Below are 14,555 nucleotides of genomic sequence, written 5' to 3'. Positions count from 1 at the left end.
ATGGAGAGTGAAGAAAGAGGTTATGCCGGCCGAGGGTTACATTTATTTCTTTTAAACAAACACACTTTTTATCTTGTGAAAGAAATCATCTGGAGCGATAGTCTGTAAATGTAGCTTGTATAAAAACGAGAAAACTTTACAGTTTCTTTATTTCGTGATTTTTAAATATACTCCAAAAATAATACAAGAAAGAATTTATCTAAAAACAAACTAAACCAAAGATTATTCGAGTGTTTTTGGTTTTACATGGATTGTATTTAGTAAAACCCGATCAGGCTGCTCAAATGATAAAGAAACGCACCAACTAATTAAATGTAGGGAATATGAATTGAAATATTCATTTTCTTTTATAATTTTTAACCATTTGCATGAAAAAAAATCAGATACGCCCTCCCTCTCTCACCTGCTTGATTTGTGCCTTTTTGTGTTATTTTAGTGTTGCTTGTAGGCCGTGCCTTGACCTGTCGATTTGCTGGTTGTCTCTCGGAGACACACACACACAGGCGGACTCACACTGCGTTTACCTTCAGCACCTTGGTATTTTTGTTTAAGGCTGTGCAGAGAGCCGGCTGATGAAATGGGTGATCACAGAAAGACGGAGAGGCAATTTCATGCTCTGTAACGCTTTGAACGGCGTGATAGCGATGCGTCTTGCAGTGTAAATTCACCTCCTTTCCAAAGACCTATGAATATGGATTCAGTTGTCCCCACTCACTTGAACCAATGAGCTGCGACGTCCCCTTACCCCCAGCTTCTCCGCAGACAGCCTCACCTCCATTTTATTTTATTAATTGAATATTCAGTTACACACACACACACACACACACACACACAACTGGGTCAGTTCCAATATAAAAGTGTTTATTTGAAATTGTACATAATGTATTTCAAGATGTATTTCAAATAGTGCGATGCTTTTTGCCGAGTGTCTCAGGCCGCTTTGCACCAGAAGAAATGACGCACAGAAGCGCTGTAGTAATCCTTGGGTCCGTTTAAGAGACATTAAGCTCAGAAAACACAATTACACAATTTCGACTAAGAAACCGCTGCAGGTGCACACACACACGGTGACGTTATGAAAATGCAGTACAGGTCACACGTTCATTTGATTTGATTTGATTGAAATTTCTTTGTTCGTTTGTTCATTTCTTTTTATTGATCGGCCGATTAGATAAAAGAAGTGGCACAAAAACAGAGAGTGTGGCAAAGCTGCAGTGTTTGTGTGAAGGCGTTGTTGTTTCAGTTTTAGCGTGTATGTCTGAAAGTGAAAAAGGACCACAACACGTTTTATGTGCTGCTGTACCAATAAAATATTCACAAAATATTAACGATGGGCTTTTATCGAGGCTTTCTCGCAGCAATTACAATTTTAACTTATTATTTATAATACTGTTTTTTATATTTTCCGTGTGGTTTCTCAAAGGGCATCATACAGAATCCTCTATTTAGATCAGATCCCACATGTGTTTTCACTGTAACAGATTGCATGAGACGTTCCTAACAAATTCAAAGGGATTCCTTGTGTCTTTTGAACTGACAGAACCACGTTGTTCACATTTGGTACTCAAACTGTGTGTTGAACCTTATTCAAACTGACCGCAGGATTAGTAAAGTACTCGCATGGCTGTTGGAAGTGGTCAGCAGCGCGTTTCAGAACGAAAGCAACTACCATTAGTAAAGTAAAAATGCCCCAGAACATCAGCTGGTGTGCGCCTGTTATGGCTGTGAGGAGGAATGGATGGGTGAGAGTACACTTCAGTCTAACATCAAGGGTGCTGCTGCTTATTAACGTTTCTGAAAGTGTCTATTTCTCAATAAAATCTTTGGTTTGGCGGTGGCAGGTCAGTCTGCTCGAATCTTCTGCTCTAGCACTTCTGAAGAGGAGGAGACGAGGAAGAGGACACTAGCTCGGTCCCCCATCCTCCACGTTAAATTAGATATTATTATTTACAATGTACAGCGTGAGTGTAAGCAGGAAGTCGTGTTCATCAGTCGCTGTCCTCCTTGTCCTCCTGGATGGTGGTGGTGGAATGGTTGTAAAGTCCCTGCGCCATCAGCTGAAGGGCCAGCCCGTTCTTGAAGCCACTGGCCTTTTTGATCTTGGCCCTTTTGTTCTGAAACCATATTTTGATCTGGGACTCGTTGAGGTTGAGCTCCTGGGCCAGAGACTGGCGCCGCTGCTCCGTGATGTAGCGATTCACTTGGAACTCTGTCTTCAGTCTCTGCAGCTGCTCGGCCGTGAAGGCCGTGCGTGGCCGTTTGTCCTCTTTGCCGCTTTTTGACTTTTTCAGTTTCCGTGTCCTTGGGCCTGCAGTAGGGGCGAAAGAAGAGAGCGGAAACATAAATATGCAGCGTGCGCAAAACAACAGCGCGCTAACAAAGCTGGAGTTCTAAGTAATCCAGCCTGCAAGCTATGGATACATGACAGATACGACTACTACTAATAATAGTGATTATTATTATTATTATTATTATTATTATTTCTTTATTTAATTGACAGAATAACGTTATGTGGCACGTGTCTGTGTGGTGGCGTCTTCAGAGTATCAGCGCGTTTACACACTCCTGATTACTGCCTACACGGATGACTACAGCAGCCTGAGCCCCTGTCTGACATCATAGCGAACACACGTACGTTTAGATGTTTTTTACACAATAATCTGTCATCTAAATATTCGACAATAAGATTTCCTTTTTTTTAAAAAATGTTTTAGAATATTCGGCCGCCCAGATCATGGTGTGCATAGAACAGCACGCGTTTACTGCTTTTTCTCTTTTTCTTTTTAAACGACAAAAACAAATAATGCCAGTTGGAACAGAAAGCTTCAGTTCACACTGAACAAAGTTAAATTCATCAACAAGATGCCGCACAAAGACTATGGTTTGAATAATCCTCTGCTGTAGTGACTGGTGTACGATTGACTTTTTAAAATATTAATAAATGTCTTTACTTGTAGGCTTTGAAATACTGAAGTCCACGTCACAAATAATATGGCTCACACACACACACACACACACACACACACACACACACACACACACACACACACACACACACACACACACACGCAAATATATATTAATGAACGTGCACGTGTCTTCTAGCTATTTACATCTGCATAGTTTCTTTAGCAAAAATTGAAACACGCTCTTAATAAATTCAAAATGTCCTCTGTAAAGACGAACAGGCTCGCGAGGCTGTAAGACTTTATTTACCTTCAGTTCCTTTGTGTTTTATTCCACCTTACTGATGGCAGCTCACACACCGGGTCACAGGAGCTATTACACGCCATCACCGGTTTTTGTGGAAAGACAATATCTCCTGGAATCAGCCAAAGTACGTGTCAAATATGTTCCGTTGTCAGCTACACAATTCTAATCCTCCAGGATCAACGCTGAGCGACTGCTTATGGAAATCTAACAAGACCGATTATGAGTAAAACGGGGAGAAGTTTTTACAGGCCGCACGAGCATTGGTTGTGCTTTTTGATGCGCGTGAATTTAAATTAAAATAGCTTTTAGGATTATTTATTTAATCATTTTTCATTTTGCAAGTGAAACTTTAAACAAACAGAAATTCACAGAAAACCTCCAAACACACGAAAGTGTTACAGATGTGTAGTAAACAATTTTATATTTTCATCCCAAAATATATAAATGTAAAATATATATTATTTTTGAACCGAAATAAATAAATACATGAACCAGCATTTTAAACTGTTTTCTGTCTTTATCGAGTTTTTTTTTTTTATTATTATTGTTGCGTCGAGCGGCATGAAATCCTGAGACGATTTAAAAATAAATCAATGCGGCAATGCAAACATTATCATAACATATATCCAGTAGTGTATTGCTAACCAGTAAACGATTTGGTTTGATATTAGACTTGAGTCGAGTCAGTGCAGCTTCATTTTTTGAGAACATTTAAACGAAGGTCTGAAAATGTTCTAAAACTTTATTTCGTGCTTTACTTTATTAGAAAAATTGTTCTTCGTTTGTTGCATGGAAACTGTTGAATGTTAACGTTTAAAAAAGTCTTGATGAATAAAATGTTAAGTGAGTTTAGGGTGGAAATAATCCTCAGTTATGCACGGTCACAGTTGCATTTCTTCACGAATCTACTGCCTTACCAGATGAGGGCCTGTCCGAGTATCGGGTGCAGTAAACCCAGGCAGGCCAGAGCAGTGGCTGCGTCTCCGGTGTGGGCGCCGCGGTGCCGTTCAGCACCACCAGCGAAGACGAGGTATTTTCCCCGGCCCCAGTGCCAGTTCTCCCCTCTGCTTTTACGCCATGGCCGTTACCGGTAGAGGGAGCGGCTGCGGCTCCTCCGCCGCTAACGTTGCTTTTTTTGGGACTTGCCAAAGAAGCGGAGGAGGCAGAGGACGAACTACTGTCAGTACTGCAGTTGGAGTCCTGGCACGGCGTCCCTGGAAGGCTCGGCCTGCTGATCGCCGGGTGGACGCGCTCCCGACCGGATGTCTGCGCCCTCTCCCGCAGGCCAAGGCCGTGCTCCTTCTTGCAGCCAAAGTCCGGTCTCAAAATGTTGTCAATGAAAAAGTTGGTGGTTCTGTGGGCCTGTTGGGCGACCTGTAGAGGCAATATAGGCGGGGAGGGCAGGCTGGGAGACGGGGAAACGCTCTCCCCCTCGCTGCTATCCGAGCTGTTAAGATCCCGCTGCTCCTCCATCGGTGCTTCTCTGAAGAACCTGGTTTCTGTTCTCTTAATCCACTTCCACTGCGTGAGTTTATTTTGTATCCAAATTATGACTACGGGAAGCACTAAAACATAGTTATTTTCTCACCGGAATGGTGCTGGTTGTTGTCATTATTCGGAAACTGTGGGCATCCTCCCTGCGCAAAGGCGCTCCAGAGGGTCATGGTCGTTGATTTACTATAAGACTGACTGTGGTCGCTGTTGCACACTACTCCCACACACCCAGAGCTTTTCACCGCTGTGTGACACTCTTCACAAAGTCCACACGCACACACACACACACACACACACACACACACACACACACACACACACACACACACACACACACACACACACACACACACAACTAGAGGCGCATGAAACGTATCGGGCCAATCACCGACCGGGACACTTTGGAACAGAGTGTGACGGCGTCCAATAATGTCATGAGTCTCTGAGCCAAGTGGAGAGCTGTGGCGCAGGGAGCAGACTTCACAGAGAAACCAAACAAGAGATTATCGCTGCTCCTCGCCTTCAGTCTCGTTACGGTGTACTGTTACATCTATACAGCTGATGAACGGAAGAATACTGGCTGTTTACTGCTGGTTTTTGTATGAAATTCAACTGCTCACCTCTACTTTACTTTGAACTGTACAGACACAGGCGGGCCTCAGACCCAGTTAAACCGTGAGCCACGACTGCACACAGAAATGCTTTTAATTGGGCCGTAGCGTAAATAGATAGGATGACATTTGGGGTTTTTTCCCCACTTACAAGCATGTTTTATCCAAACCAAAGCGCACGCCTTCTACATCTTCATATGCGCCCGATCGCTCTGAATGGTGGTATCTAACTGCGCACAGCTGCATGTTAGATACCACCACCTATCAAAACACACACACACACACACACACACACACACACACACACACACACACACACACACACACACACACACACACACACACACACACACACCTGCTGTTTCCCCTCCTTTCTGGCCATTGTTAGCGCGTGTTGTTTTCGCTGAAATAGCGCGCTCTTATCTCTTTCTGAGAGAGAGGAGCTGCCGAGGGATAATTTATAGGTTTTAATTATTTTTTATTCCGCCTGATGAGCCGGATGTTCATCACCTGGCTGCAAGAGAAAAGCCGTTCAAAGTCTCCGTCAACGTCGCCTTGCCAAACACTTCATCAAAGTGTGCGCAAAGTGGGCCGATAGAATACCAGAAATGCGCATAATAGACAGGCACGTCGCCTGCCAAGATGTTAATAGAAAAGCTGCTGTGCAGCGGAATACTGAGAGGTTGTGTGAAGGGACAACTTAATTGGTATAATTCATATTAAATGAAGCCTGATTATATGTCTTACAATAATACAATACTAATAATAATACTAATAATAACAATAATGATCTGTAATGTTTTACATTCTAAGATGCCCTAATTGGCTTTAGTCTTCCTGCAGCAATTCTCCAATAGGCTGTGGTTTTATCAACATAAAAACACTGATAGTGTGATTACAAACCAGACCCTGTGTCTCCTTTAACTTGACTACTTATTGCCTTTCTTCGTTCCTTTAGTAGGATAAGGAGTAAACTTCCTAGCAGTCGTGTCATTAAATATACCGATAATAACTAATACAGCGCTTCACTCGGCTCTATATCGTCGACTATAAAATGTTTATGAATCATTTTGCAATTCATAATCATTATAATAGTTTGGTTGTTATAACAAGCCTTATTATAACAACCTATGATGAGTCGTATTTTTATATATTGATTATTGAAATGTTTTACATTGAACATTCACAGTTACATTACTGCTGCGATCATTTGCTTTATCTCTGGCTTTCATCTCCGTCAGTCAGTAAGCGTTATGATTTAGAGCTGCTTGTTTTCCTCACAGACCTGTGATTCCTAATAATTCCCTTATCCTCTAGTTTAAGGTTTAGTAATATGATTGTGACACTGCAGAAAGAGACAGACACAGAAAACGCAATAACGCAAGAACCCCCGGAGTTGAACGGACATGAAAACGAATGAATCTATATGAACACAAAAAGAACAGACGCATGTTTAGATTTTATTCGTTGACGTAGCTATGACATAATCTGCTAACTGTAACAAAAATACAGTTTGGCTAAAAAGAAAGAAAAAAATCCGAACTTCTGTGTTTTCATTTTTGAGTTCTATTTTTTTTTTAAATCGACTAAAAAAGAAATGCGTTTAATTTGATAAACTGGTAATAATGATATCTGTGCTGCACCTGATTAAACATATACTTGTACATGATTTTAGCTTCACAATAATCTGCTTAGAGCTGCTATTCAAACAAAAGAAAATCAAAAGAAACATTAAAACTACAAAAAGCGAAAACCCGTTTTTATATAATCCGCTAAGGAAGTATCACGGATCACCCACCGGTGTCTCTGAACCTGTACAGCGGGACAGTGGAGCAGGCGGTCAGACCTCAGGACATTAAAAAAGTACCATGTTCGGCTGTTATTATTGTTCTTATTATTATTGTTATTAACAACCACAACACCAATAGTAATAATAATAAAATCACGTGTATAGGAAACCTCAGGGAGCTGTCTTTTTAAAATTATAATTTACCTTTAATTTCATGGCAAACGATCTAAAAACACTGTAGCAGTTAGAAACAAAGGAGAATGACATTTTTATTGAAATTGTTGGGGAAAACATTTAGCAGTAATGCCAAGAGGAATTCTTAATTTACAGCGTGACACACACACACACACACACACACACACACACACACACACACACACACACACACACACACACACACACACACACACACACACTTTCACTGTTTTTTTTATTATTGTGATGTTAATGTTACTACTGAAATAAGTCTCTATCTTTGAAGCAGAAACATTTCAGCAGTCCACGGCTGATGAAAAAAATTATATCAGGGCGACACCTAGTGGTTGGTGATGGGTACAGCAGGTCTCTCGAAACATTGCCGTTCCTTTTTAATAGCTATTTTGTCCCGTTTCTCGGTGTGTGCATCTCCTGACATCTTATACTAAATTCTAGTTCAGGGGTGTTAGCTGGTAGGAACACTTATAGACAGTTGGTCTACCTGCTAATAGTCTGCTGTCAGATAGGGTCGTTTCAACAATATGTGGTGTCTGTGGGCTGTGGATGCTCGTGCTGTTACTGGTCCATCAGCCAGCTCCAGGTAAACGTGAAAACAAAAAAGTGTTTAAGTGAAACCCAGTGTTAAAAACAAGGAAAATATCCACTGCAGCCACTGTCTGTACTTGATGTTTTAAAATCTTTATGTCTCTTTATTGTAGTGCGTACACTGGGATGGCTGTAGCTCAGGCAGTATGTCATCTAACAACTGGAAGGTTAATGGTTTGATCTCCTCCTGTTTACATGACAAATAATCACAGGGCAAGAGGAGACTGTGAGTGTGTGTGTGTACGCTACCAGTGAAAAGTTTGGATGCACATTTTCATTTAATGGGGTTTTTATTTTATTTTTATGACTATTTACATTGTAGATTCTCACTGAATGAACACGTATGACATTACGTGGTAAAGTAAAAAGTCTAATGTCTAATGTCTAATGTCCATCCCTTATCTGGACTCTGATCTGAGCTGCTGTTAAAATGTGACTTCTGAGGCTGGTGACTCAGATGTATTTATCCTCAGCAGCAGAGGGACTCCTGGTCTTCCTTTCCTGGGGCGTCCTCATGTCAGACAGTTTCATTGTAGTCTTGATGGTTTTTGCGACTGCACTTGGGGACACATTCAAAGTTTTAGCAGTTTTCTGACTGACTGACCTTCAGTTCTTAAAGCAATGATGGGCTGTTGTTTCTCTTTACTCAGCTGATTGGTTCTCGCCGTAATATGAATTCTAACAGTTGTCAAACAGGCCTGTCAGCTGTGCACCAACCTGACTGCTGCACAACACAACTGATGGTCTCAACGTCATTAAGAAGGCAACAAACCCCACCATGAACCCTGACAGGCTCACCTGTGAGGTGAAACCATTTCAACCATTTCATCATGAAGCTCACTGAGAGAAGGCCGAGGGTTTGCAGCGCTATCAACATAGCAAAGGGCGGCTAATCTCAGGAATCTGAAATATAAAACATATTTAGAGTTATTTATCTTTTTTTTCTTTGCTACATAATTAAATATATCTTGCTTCATATATTTGATATCGTCAGTTTGCATTTACGATGTAGAAAGTAGTAAAAATAAAGAAAAACTATTAAATGAGAAGGTGTGTCCAAACATTTTATTTTGCCCTCCATCTCTATAGCAATCAGAATTATTGTCTGAAGGCCAAGAAAAATGCCCAACAGGTTTATTTTCCCATGTAAACCATTATGCCTTTTTGTATGCTGGTCCACTTGACTGTCATAGTTTATCTTTGTTATTATTATATATATTATATATTTTAAGTTATTGCAATCACAACAAACAGGACCAGGGGACAGGAAAGAGAAAGAAGAAGAAAAGAGAAGTTGGAAAGAGAGTTAACAGAAGGAGAGTTAAAGAAATAAAATAGAGGAGAAGAGGGATAGAAAGAGAAAAGACAGTGAAAATCTGCTTGATCACCTGCTGAAAAAAAACAAGCAAAAACCAAATAAGACACTAGAGAAACCACAGCAACAACCGACAAGGTCCTCTTTTCCCACCGTTTCCACCATAGATCATTTATTTAACCCTGATTGTAACAGCTCCCAAAGAACCCCACAGACTCGCTCTGTGAGCAGTTTGCAGACCACAGGGGAAAAGTCAGCGCCATCAGATGCAATATTTTATCTTCTCGTGATATGATTAAACACATCTGAGGGCTCGATTGTACCTGAGGAGACACTGGACAGCTTTGTCCTGGTTAATGCTGAGAACCTTCAGAAAGTTTTCTCCACAGTGAGACCCACCACATGTCTTTTAGATCCAATCCCTTCTTCACTCTTTAAAACACTTTATGGATTTTTTGAAGCTGAGCTTTTATACTTGATGAATTGCTCTCTTCAGTTGGGCGTCTTCCCTGCTGCCTTTAAAACGGCGGTGGTGAGGCCCCTTCTGAAGAAGAGCAATTTGGATTGTAATGATTTTAATACAGACCTGTATCCAACTTACCATTTTTAAGTAAAGTCTTAGAAAAACTTGTTTTTACTCAGATTACTGACTTTTTGCCATGATAGACAGATCCTGGAGATATTCCAGTCTGGATTTAGGGTGAACCACAGCACAGAGACGGCTCTCCTAAAGGTTTTAAATGATCTTAGATGTAACTGGGACTCCTAAAAGCTCTCAGTCCTGGTGCTACTGGATCTGAGAGCAGCCTTTGATACAGTAGACCACGCTATTCTTTTAAACAGACTGAAACACATGGTGGGCCTCTCTGGTGCTGTACACAACTGGTTCACTTCCTGTCTCTCTGACAGATCTTTTATGGTGAGTATGGATACATGCTCCTCTAAGATCCATAAAATGACATGTGGTGTGCCTCAAGGGTCGGTTCTAGGCCCTGTACTTTTTAATTTGTATATGCTCCCTCTCGGCGGTGTCATCAGGAGGCATGGAGTGAACTTCCACAGTTACGCTGATGACACGCAGCTGTACATCTCTGTGTCTCCTGATGACACCAGACCAATAGATGCCCTTTTTAACTGTATTCTAGATATAAGATCTTGGATGGCAGAAAACTTTTTACAGCTTAACCAGGACAAAACTGAAGTTTTAATTGTCGGTCCTGAGGCTCAGAGAGAGAAACTCTTGTCTAAATTAGAGGCATTTTCACTATGTCCTTCGCTACAAGTGAAAAACCTGGGTGTTATTTTTGACTCTGAGCTTGGTTTTATCCCACATGTTAAACATGTAACCAAAATTGGATTTTATCATCTAAAAAATATAGCCAGAGTCCGCCCTATTCTCTCTCGGGCCAACACGGAGATGCTGATGCATGCTTTTATTACCAGTCGCATTGATTACTGTAATGCCCTGCTCTCTGGTCTTCCTAAGAAGAATATTTCAACTTTACAACTTTTGCAAAACTCGGCAGCTCGTGTGCTGACGAAGACCAGAGAGCAGGGCCCACATTACACCGGTTTTAGAATCGCTGCATTGGCTCCCCGTGTGTTTCAGGATCGATTTTAAAGTTCTTTTATTGGTTTTTAAATGTCTTAATGGTCTTGGGCCTTCTTATCTCTCAGATCTGCTTTTACCATATGAACCCTCGCGGACCCTGAGGTCCTCTGGTACTGGCCTTTTGATTGTCCCTAAAGTCAGGACACATACTCACGGAGAGGCAGCGTTTCAGTGGTATGGTCCTCGTCTGTGGAACAACCTGCCGGAGGAGCTCAGAGAACGTACGTTTTTAAGAACAGGCTCAAAACCACCTTTTTAATTTAGCTTTTACCTAACGTTTATTTATTTTATGTTATTTATTCTATCCTGTTATTCTATTTATATTATTAATTTAGGTTTTACCTAATATTTATTGATTTTATTCTTATTCATTTTTTGTCTTCTTACTCTATTTAGATTTATACTGTATCCCATTCTTATTTATTTTATCTTTTTATCCTGTATATATTCTTATTAGGTCATATCTCCAGTGTTTCCTCAGAGGGCGCTCTCTGCACCGAGGCTGTGACCGACCGTGGCTGCTGGGGCACTGTGGGTCTTCTCAGCCTGGCTGGGGGGCTCCTTTGCCTCCCTCCTGCTGTGTGCCCAGCCTGGAGGCTGCGGTCTGTGACTGGCTCTCGGTGCAGACGGCTCTCTGTTATAGTGTTTCCTCACCTGGCTCATGTGTGCCCTGCCCAATTTTACTCTTTAAGTGTGTGTGTGTGTGGGGGGGGGGATGTATCCATGATCGTTTATGCTAATGAGAGTGTGGGGAGTGAGTTGGAGGGCGAGGTGGGGTGGGCTGCTTTTAACTATGTAAAGCACTTTGTGCTACATTTCTGTATGAAAAGTGCTTTATGAATAAAGATTGATTGATTGATTGATTGATTGATTGATTGATTGATTGATAAGCTTAAGAAACAGTAAATAATAGATATTGAAGGTTACTGAGCAGCATACAGGACTAAGGATATGTTTAGAGGCAGCAGCCAACCAAGAAAGTGTGTGTCTGTGAGTACCTGTTTTTACACCTGTGTGAACGCTCGTGTGTACACCTGTGTGTGTGGGTGGACTTGTACTCATAAAGTTTCTCCTTGTAAGCGTCTAATAGTAGTGGGGAGCCATAGCCCTGCCCTCCCAGGACATGAAGGAGATCCTGGCCTCAGACATCCAGAGGCCCCCCAGAGCACGAGAGCTCAAGGAGGACCACTGCTGGGGCAATCCCGCCACCCACCTAGAAAAGGGCTGAGGAGTGCCCCAGGCGGCCATGTTTTCCCGTGTCCACCCCTGGTAGAGTCATCATTTTCTGAACTATTCTCGACTCACCTGAGACTAATTCCTGGCAATCTGCGGGAGGGTGTTTATGTCTCTTCTGGGACAATTCACCAAATTATTCATGTTGGTAACAGTTTTTCTCTTTCCCATGTTCCATGACCAAGATGGAGTACTTACCTCCTCTTTGTGCTATATGATCTGATCTGCTCGTCCTTCTCTTGGATGCTGGTCATCACTAACTGGATTCACTCCACAGTCTGTCTCTCTGGAAAGACCTCTTCACCACACACCTGCCTGCCCTCCTGCAACTCAGGTCAGCCCGTCATCACTGCACTCTCCTGTCCACACCACCTGGACCTTCACCTTGTCCTCCAAGCTTTAACAGCTCAACCTGCCAAGTAAGCCAACCCCTTAACCTCCATTCCTTCCTGGCTGCTTTTCATGTACCCGCTAATTATTATTTATTGTATTTATTATAAATGTATTTTTTTTATATTTCTGCTGTACAGCACTTTGGTCGGCCATGCGTTGTTTTTAAAGTGCTATATAAATACCCTATGGTATGGTAATTACCCTCTCCTCTCGTGGGCGATCGTGGCTCAAGAGTTGGGAGTTCGCCTTGTATGAGCCGGTTCGAGCCCCGGCTCAGACAGTCTCGGTCGTTGTGTCCTTGGGCAAGATACTTCACCCGTTGCCTACTGGTGGTGGTCAGAGGGCCCGGTGGCGCCAGTGTCCGGCAGCCTCGCCTCTGTCAGTGCGCCCCAGGGTGGCTGTGGCTACAATGTAGCTGCCATCACCAGTGTGTGGATGTGTGGATGACTGGATGTGTAAAGTGCTTTGGGGTCCATAGGGACTAGTAAAGCGCTATATAAATACAGGCCATTTACCATCCTCTGTTCACAGTTCACAGCACGCTAAGGTCATCACGGCACGAGTCCGTCTCCATGTTTAAAGCTGTTGCTCTCACTACACATTAGATCGCCACATCACAAATCCCTTCTTGTGTTTAAACCTTTGTTTATAGTTTTAAATAAAGCTTGTGAGAAATTCATTCAGCTGTCTCTGTGTTTGGGTCTGCAGTCTGCAGTAACGTACTGGCCCTCCTAACCCTAACCCTTGAATGCTCCAATTACCACGAGAACTGCTGTTGTCTTTACCCGCCACATCTTCTCGAGTTCTTCTTTCAGCCCTTGGTATATTTCTTCCTGATGTTGCTATCACTCAGTATCGCTAGGGAATCAAAAACTGTTCCTTGTAGAAAACCAGTTCCCAGCAGTCTTGGAATTCTTAGTCTGCCTGCCTATCAATCCTGCTTATCCATTTATACACTCGCCCTAAAATCAGCTGATTTCAGTTTGTTTTCAGTTTACAGGGAATAGCTATGCAGTCCAGACATCACCATTTATCTCGTCGTTTTGTGTAACAAAAACACAAGCGGAAAACTGCAGCTGGGACAGAGGCATTATGCCACTAACATAACTTCTTTGCAAGCATCTGCCAAGACAGCATGCTAACGCTAAGCTAGCCAAGAACCCAGTGTGAAAGCTGAGTGAGCAGCCAAACCCTTAATTTCAACAGGTAACAAGCAGATGAGCAGTCAGGCTGCAGCCTCCCTTCTTACCTGTTCATGTTTCTAAAGCAGGATCACTGTGGTGATCGCTTTTTTGTGCTGGTTTTCATCTTTGCTTTGTGCGGTTAGCTTTGTATTCTACTAAGAGAAAGATCTTAGAAATGTGTGTCCTCATCAGGGTTTTGTGTTGGTGTGCCAGTTGTAGCCCCAAATTTATTTTGTTAAATAGCGATTATGAGACAGAGTGTTTCAGCTATTTTACAGAGTAACATGAAAGCAATGTAATGAGTAGTAATCAAGTAACGTACTGCAATACTTTTAAGAAAAGTGTTCTGTGTAATAAGAGTAATAATGACCTTTTTGAGTAACAACTCCAGCAATGGTCATAACAAAGATTTCCCCAAAACTTCTACAGACGGACCCAACACACTGTTGTTGTGTTCACGTTTGGATGTGTTTATTGTGGTTTCACACATGTAGTGTCTCTCTGTTCAACACCCGATTCACCAACTTTGCAGACGGGTCTCAGCACACACACTCCTCTCGCTCCGGTCTCTGGCTTCACTTCACAGATCATCATGACCTGTGGCCTCAGCTGGCACCGCCCCCTCAAACTCACTGCACCATCTCTCCCCTGCAGCTGAGCCAGGGACCACACCTCTGCCACAAGTGCCTACTGTGGGATGATTGATTGCTCCAAGTGGAGAAGTCTCATGGGATCAGTTTCATGGGATCTTGTTCAAGAGTAAGATGAGAAGGCAGAAAGAGACTGACGGACAGATCTTTGTAAACACACAAACACACACACGCGTGCACACACACACAAACACACACACATTAATATATTTGCAAATATTATTTTGTTCTATTTATCACAACTTTTTGTATTTCATGTA

At 42.2% G+C, this 14,555-nt stretch overlaps 1 protein-coding gene across 1 annotated transcript in view; it reads right to left on the bottom strand.

The window, feature by feature from the left end:
• Window positions 1-5,001, bottom strand: part of LOC120728641 (homeobox protein engrailed-1-B-like) — a 5,797-nt gene extending 796 nt beyond the window's left edge. Inside the window, exons 1-2 of the mRNA XM_040023715.1 lie at window positions 4,131-5,001; window positions 1-2,308 (exon numbers count right to left, since the gene is read on the bottom strand). The exon at window positions 1-2,308 is cut by the window's left edge and continues 796 nt beyond it. Of these exons, the coding sequence (XP_039879649.1) occupies window positions 1,989-2,308; window positions 4,131-4,686 (876 nt within the window). The 5' untranslated portion in view covers window positions 4,687-5,001 and the 3' untranslated portion in view covers window positions 1-1,988. The remainder of the gene's footprint in view (window positions 2,309-4,130) is intronic.
• Between the last annotated feature and the right edge of the window lie 9,554 nt (window positions 5,002-14,555).

The sequence above is a fragment of the Simochromis diagramma genome, unplaced genomic scaffold (assembly GCF_900408965.1).
Source record: "Simochromis diagramma unplaced genomic scaffold, fSimDia1.1 OVJJ01000322.1, whole genome shotgun sequence".
Classification (NCBI taxonomy): Eukaryota; Metazoa; Chordata; class Actinopteri; order Cichliformes; family Cichlidae; genus Simochromis; species Simochromis diagramma.
This window is presented reverse-complemented; position numbering and strand designations above follow the sequence as displayed.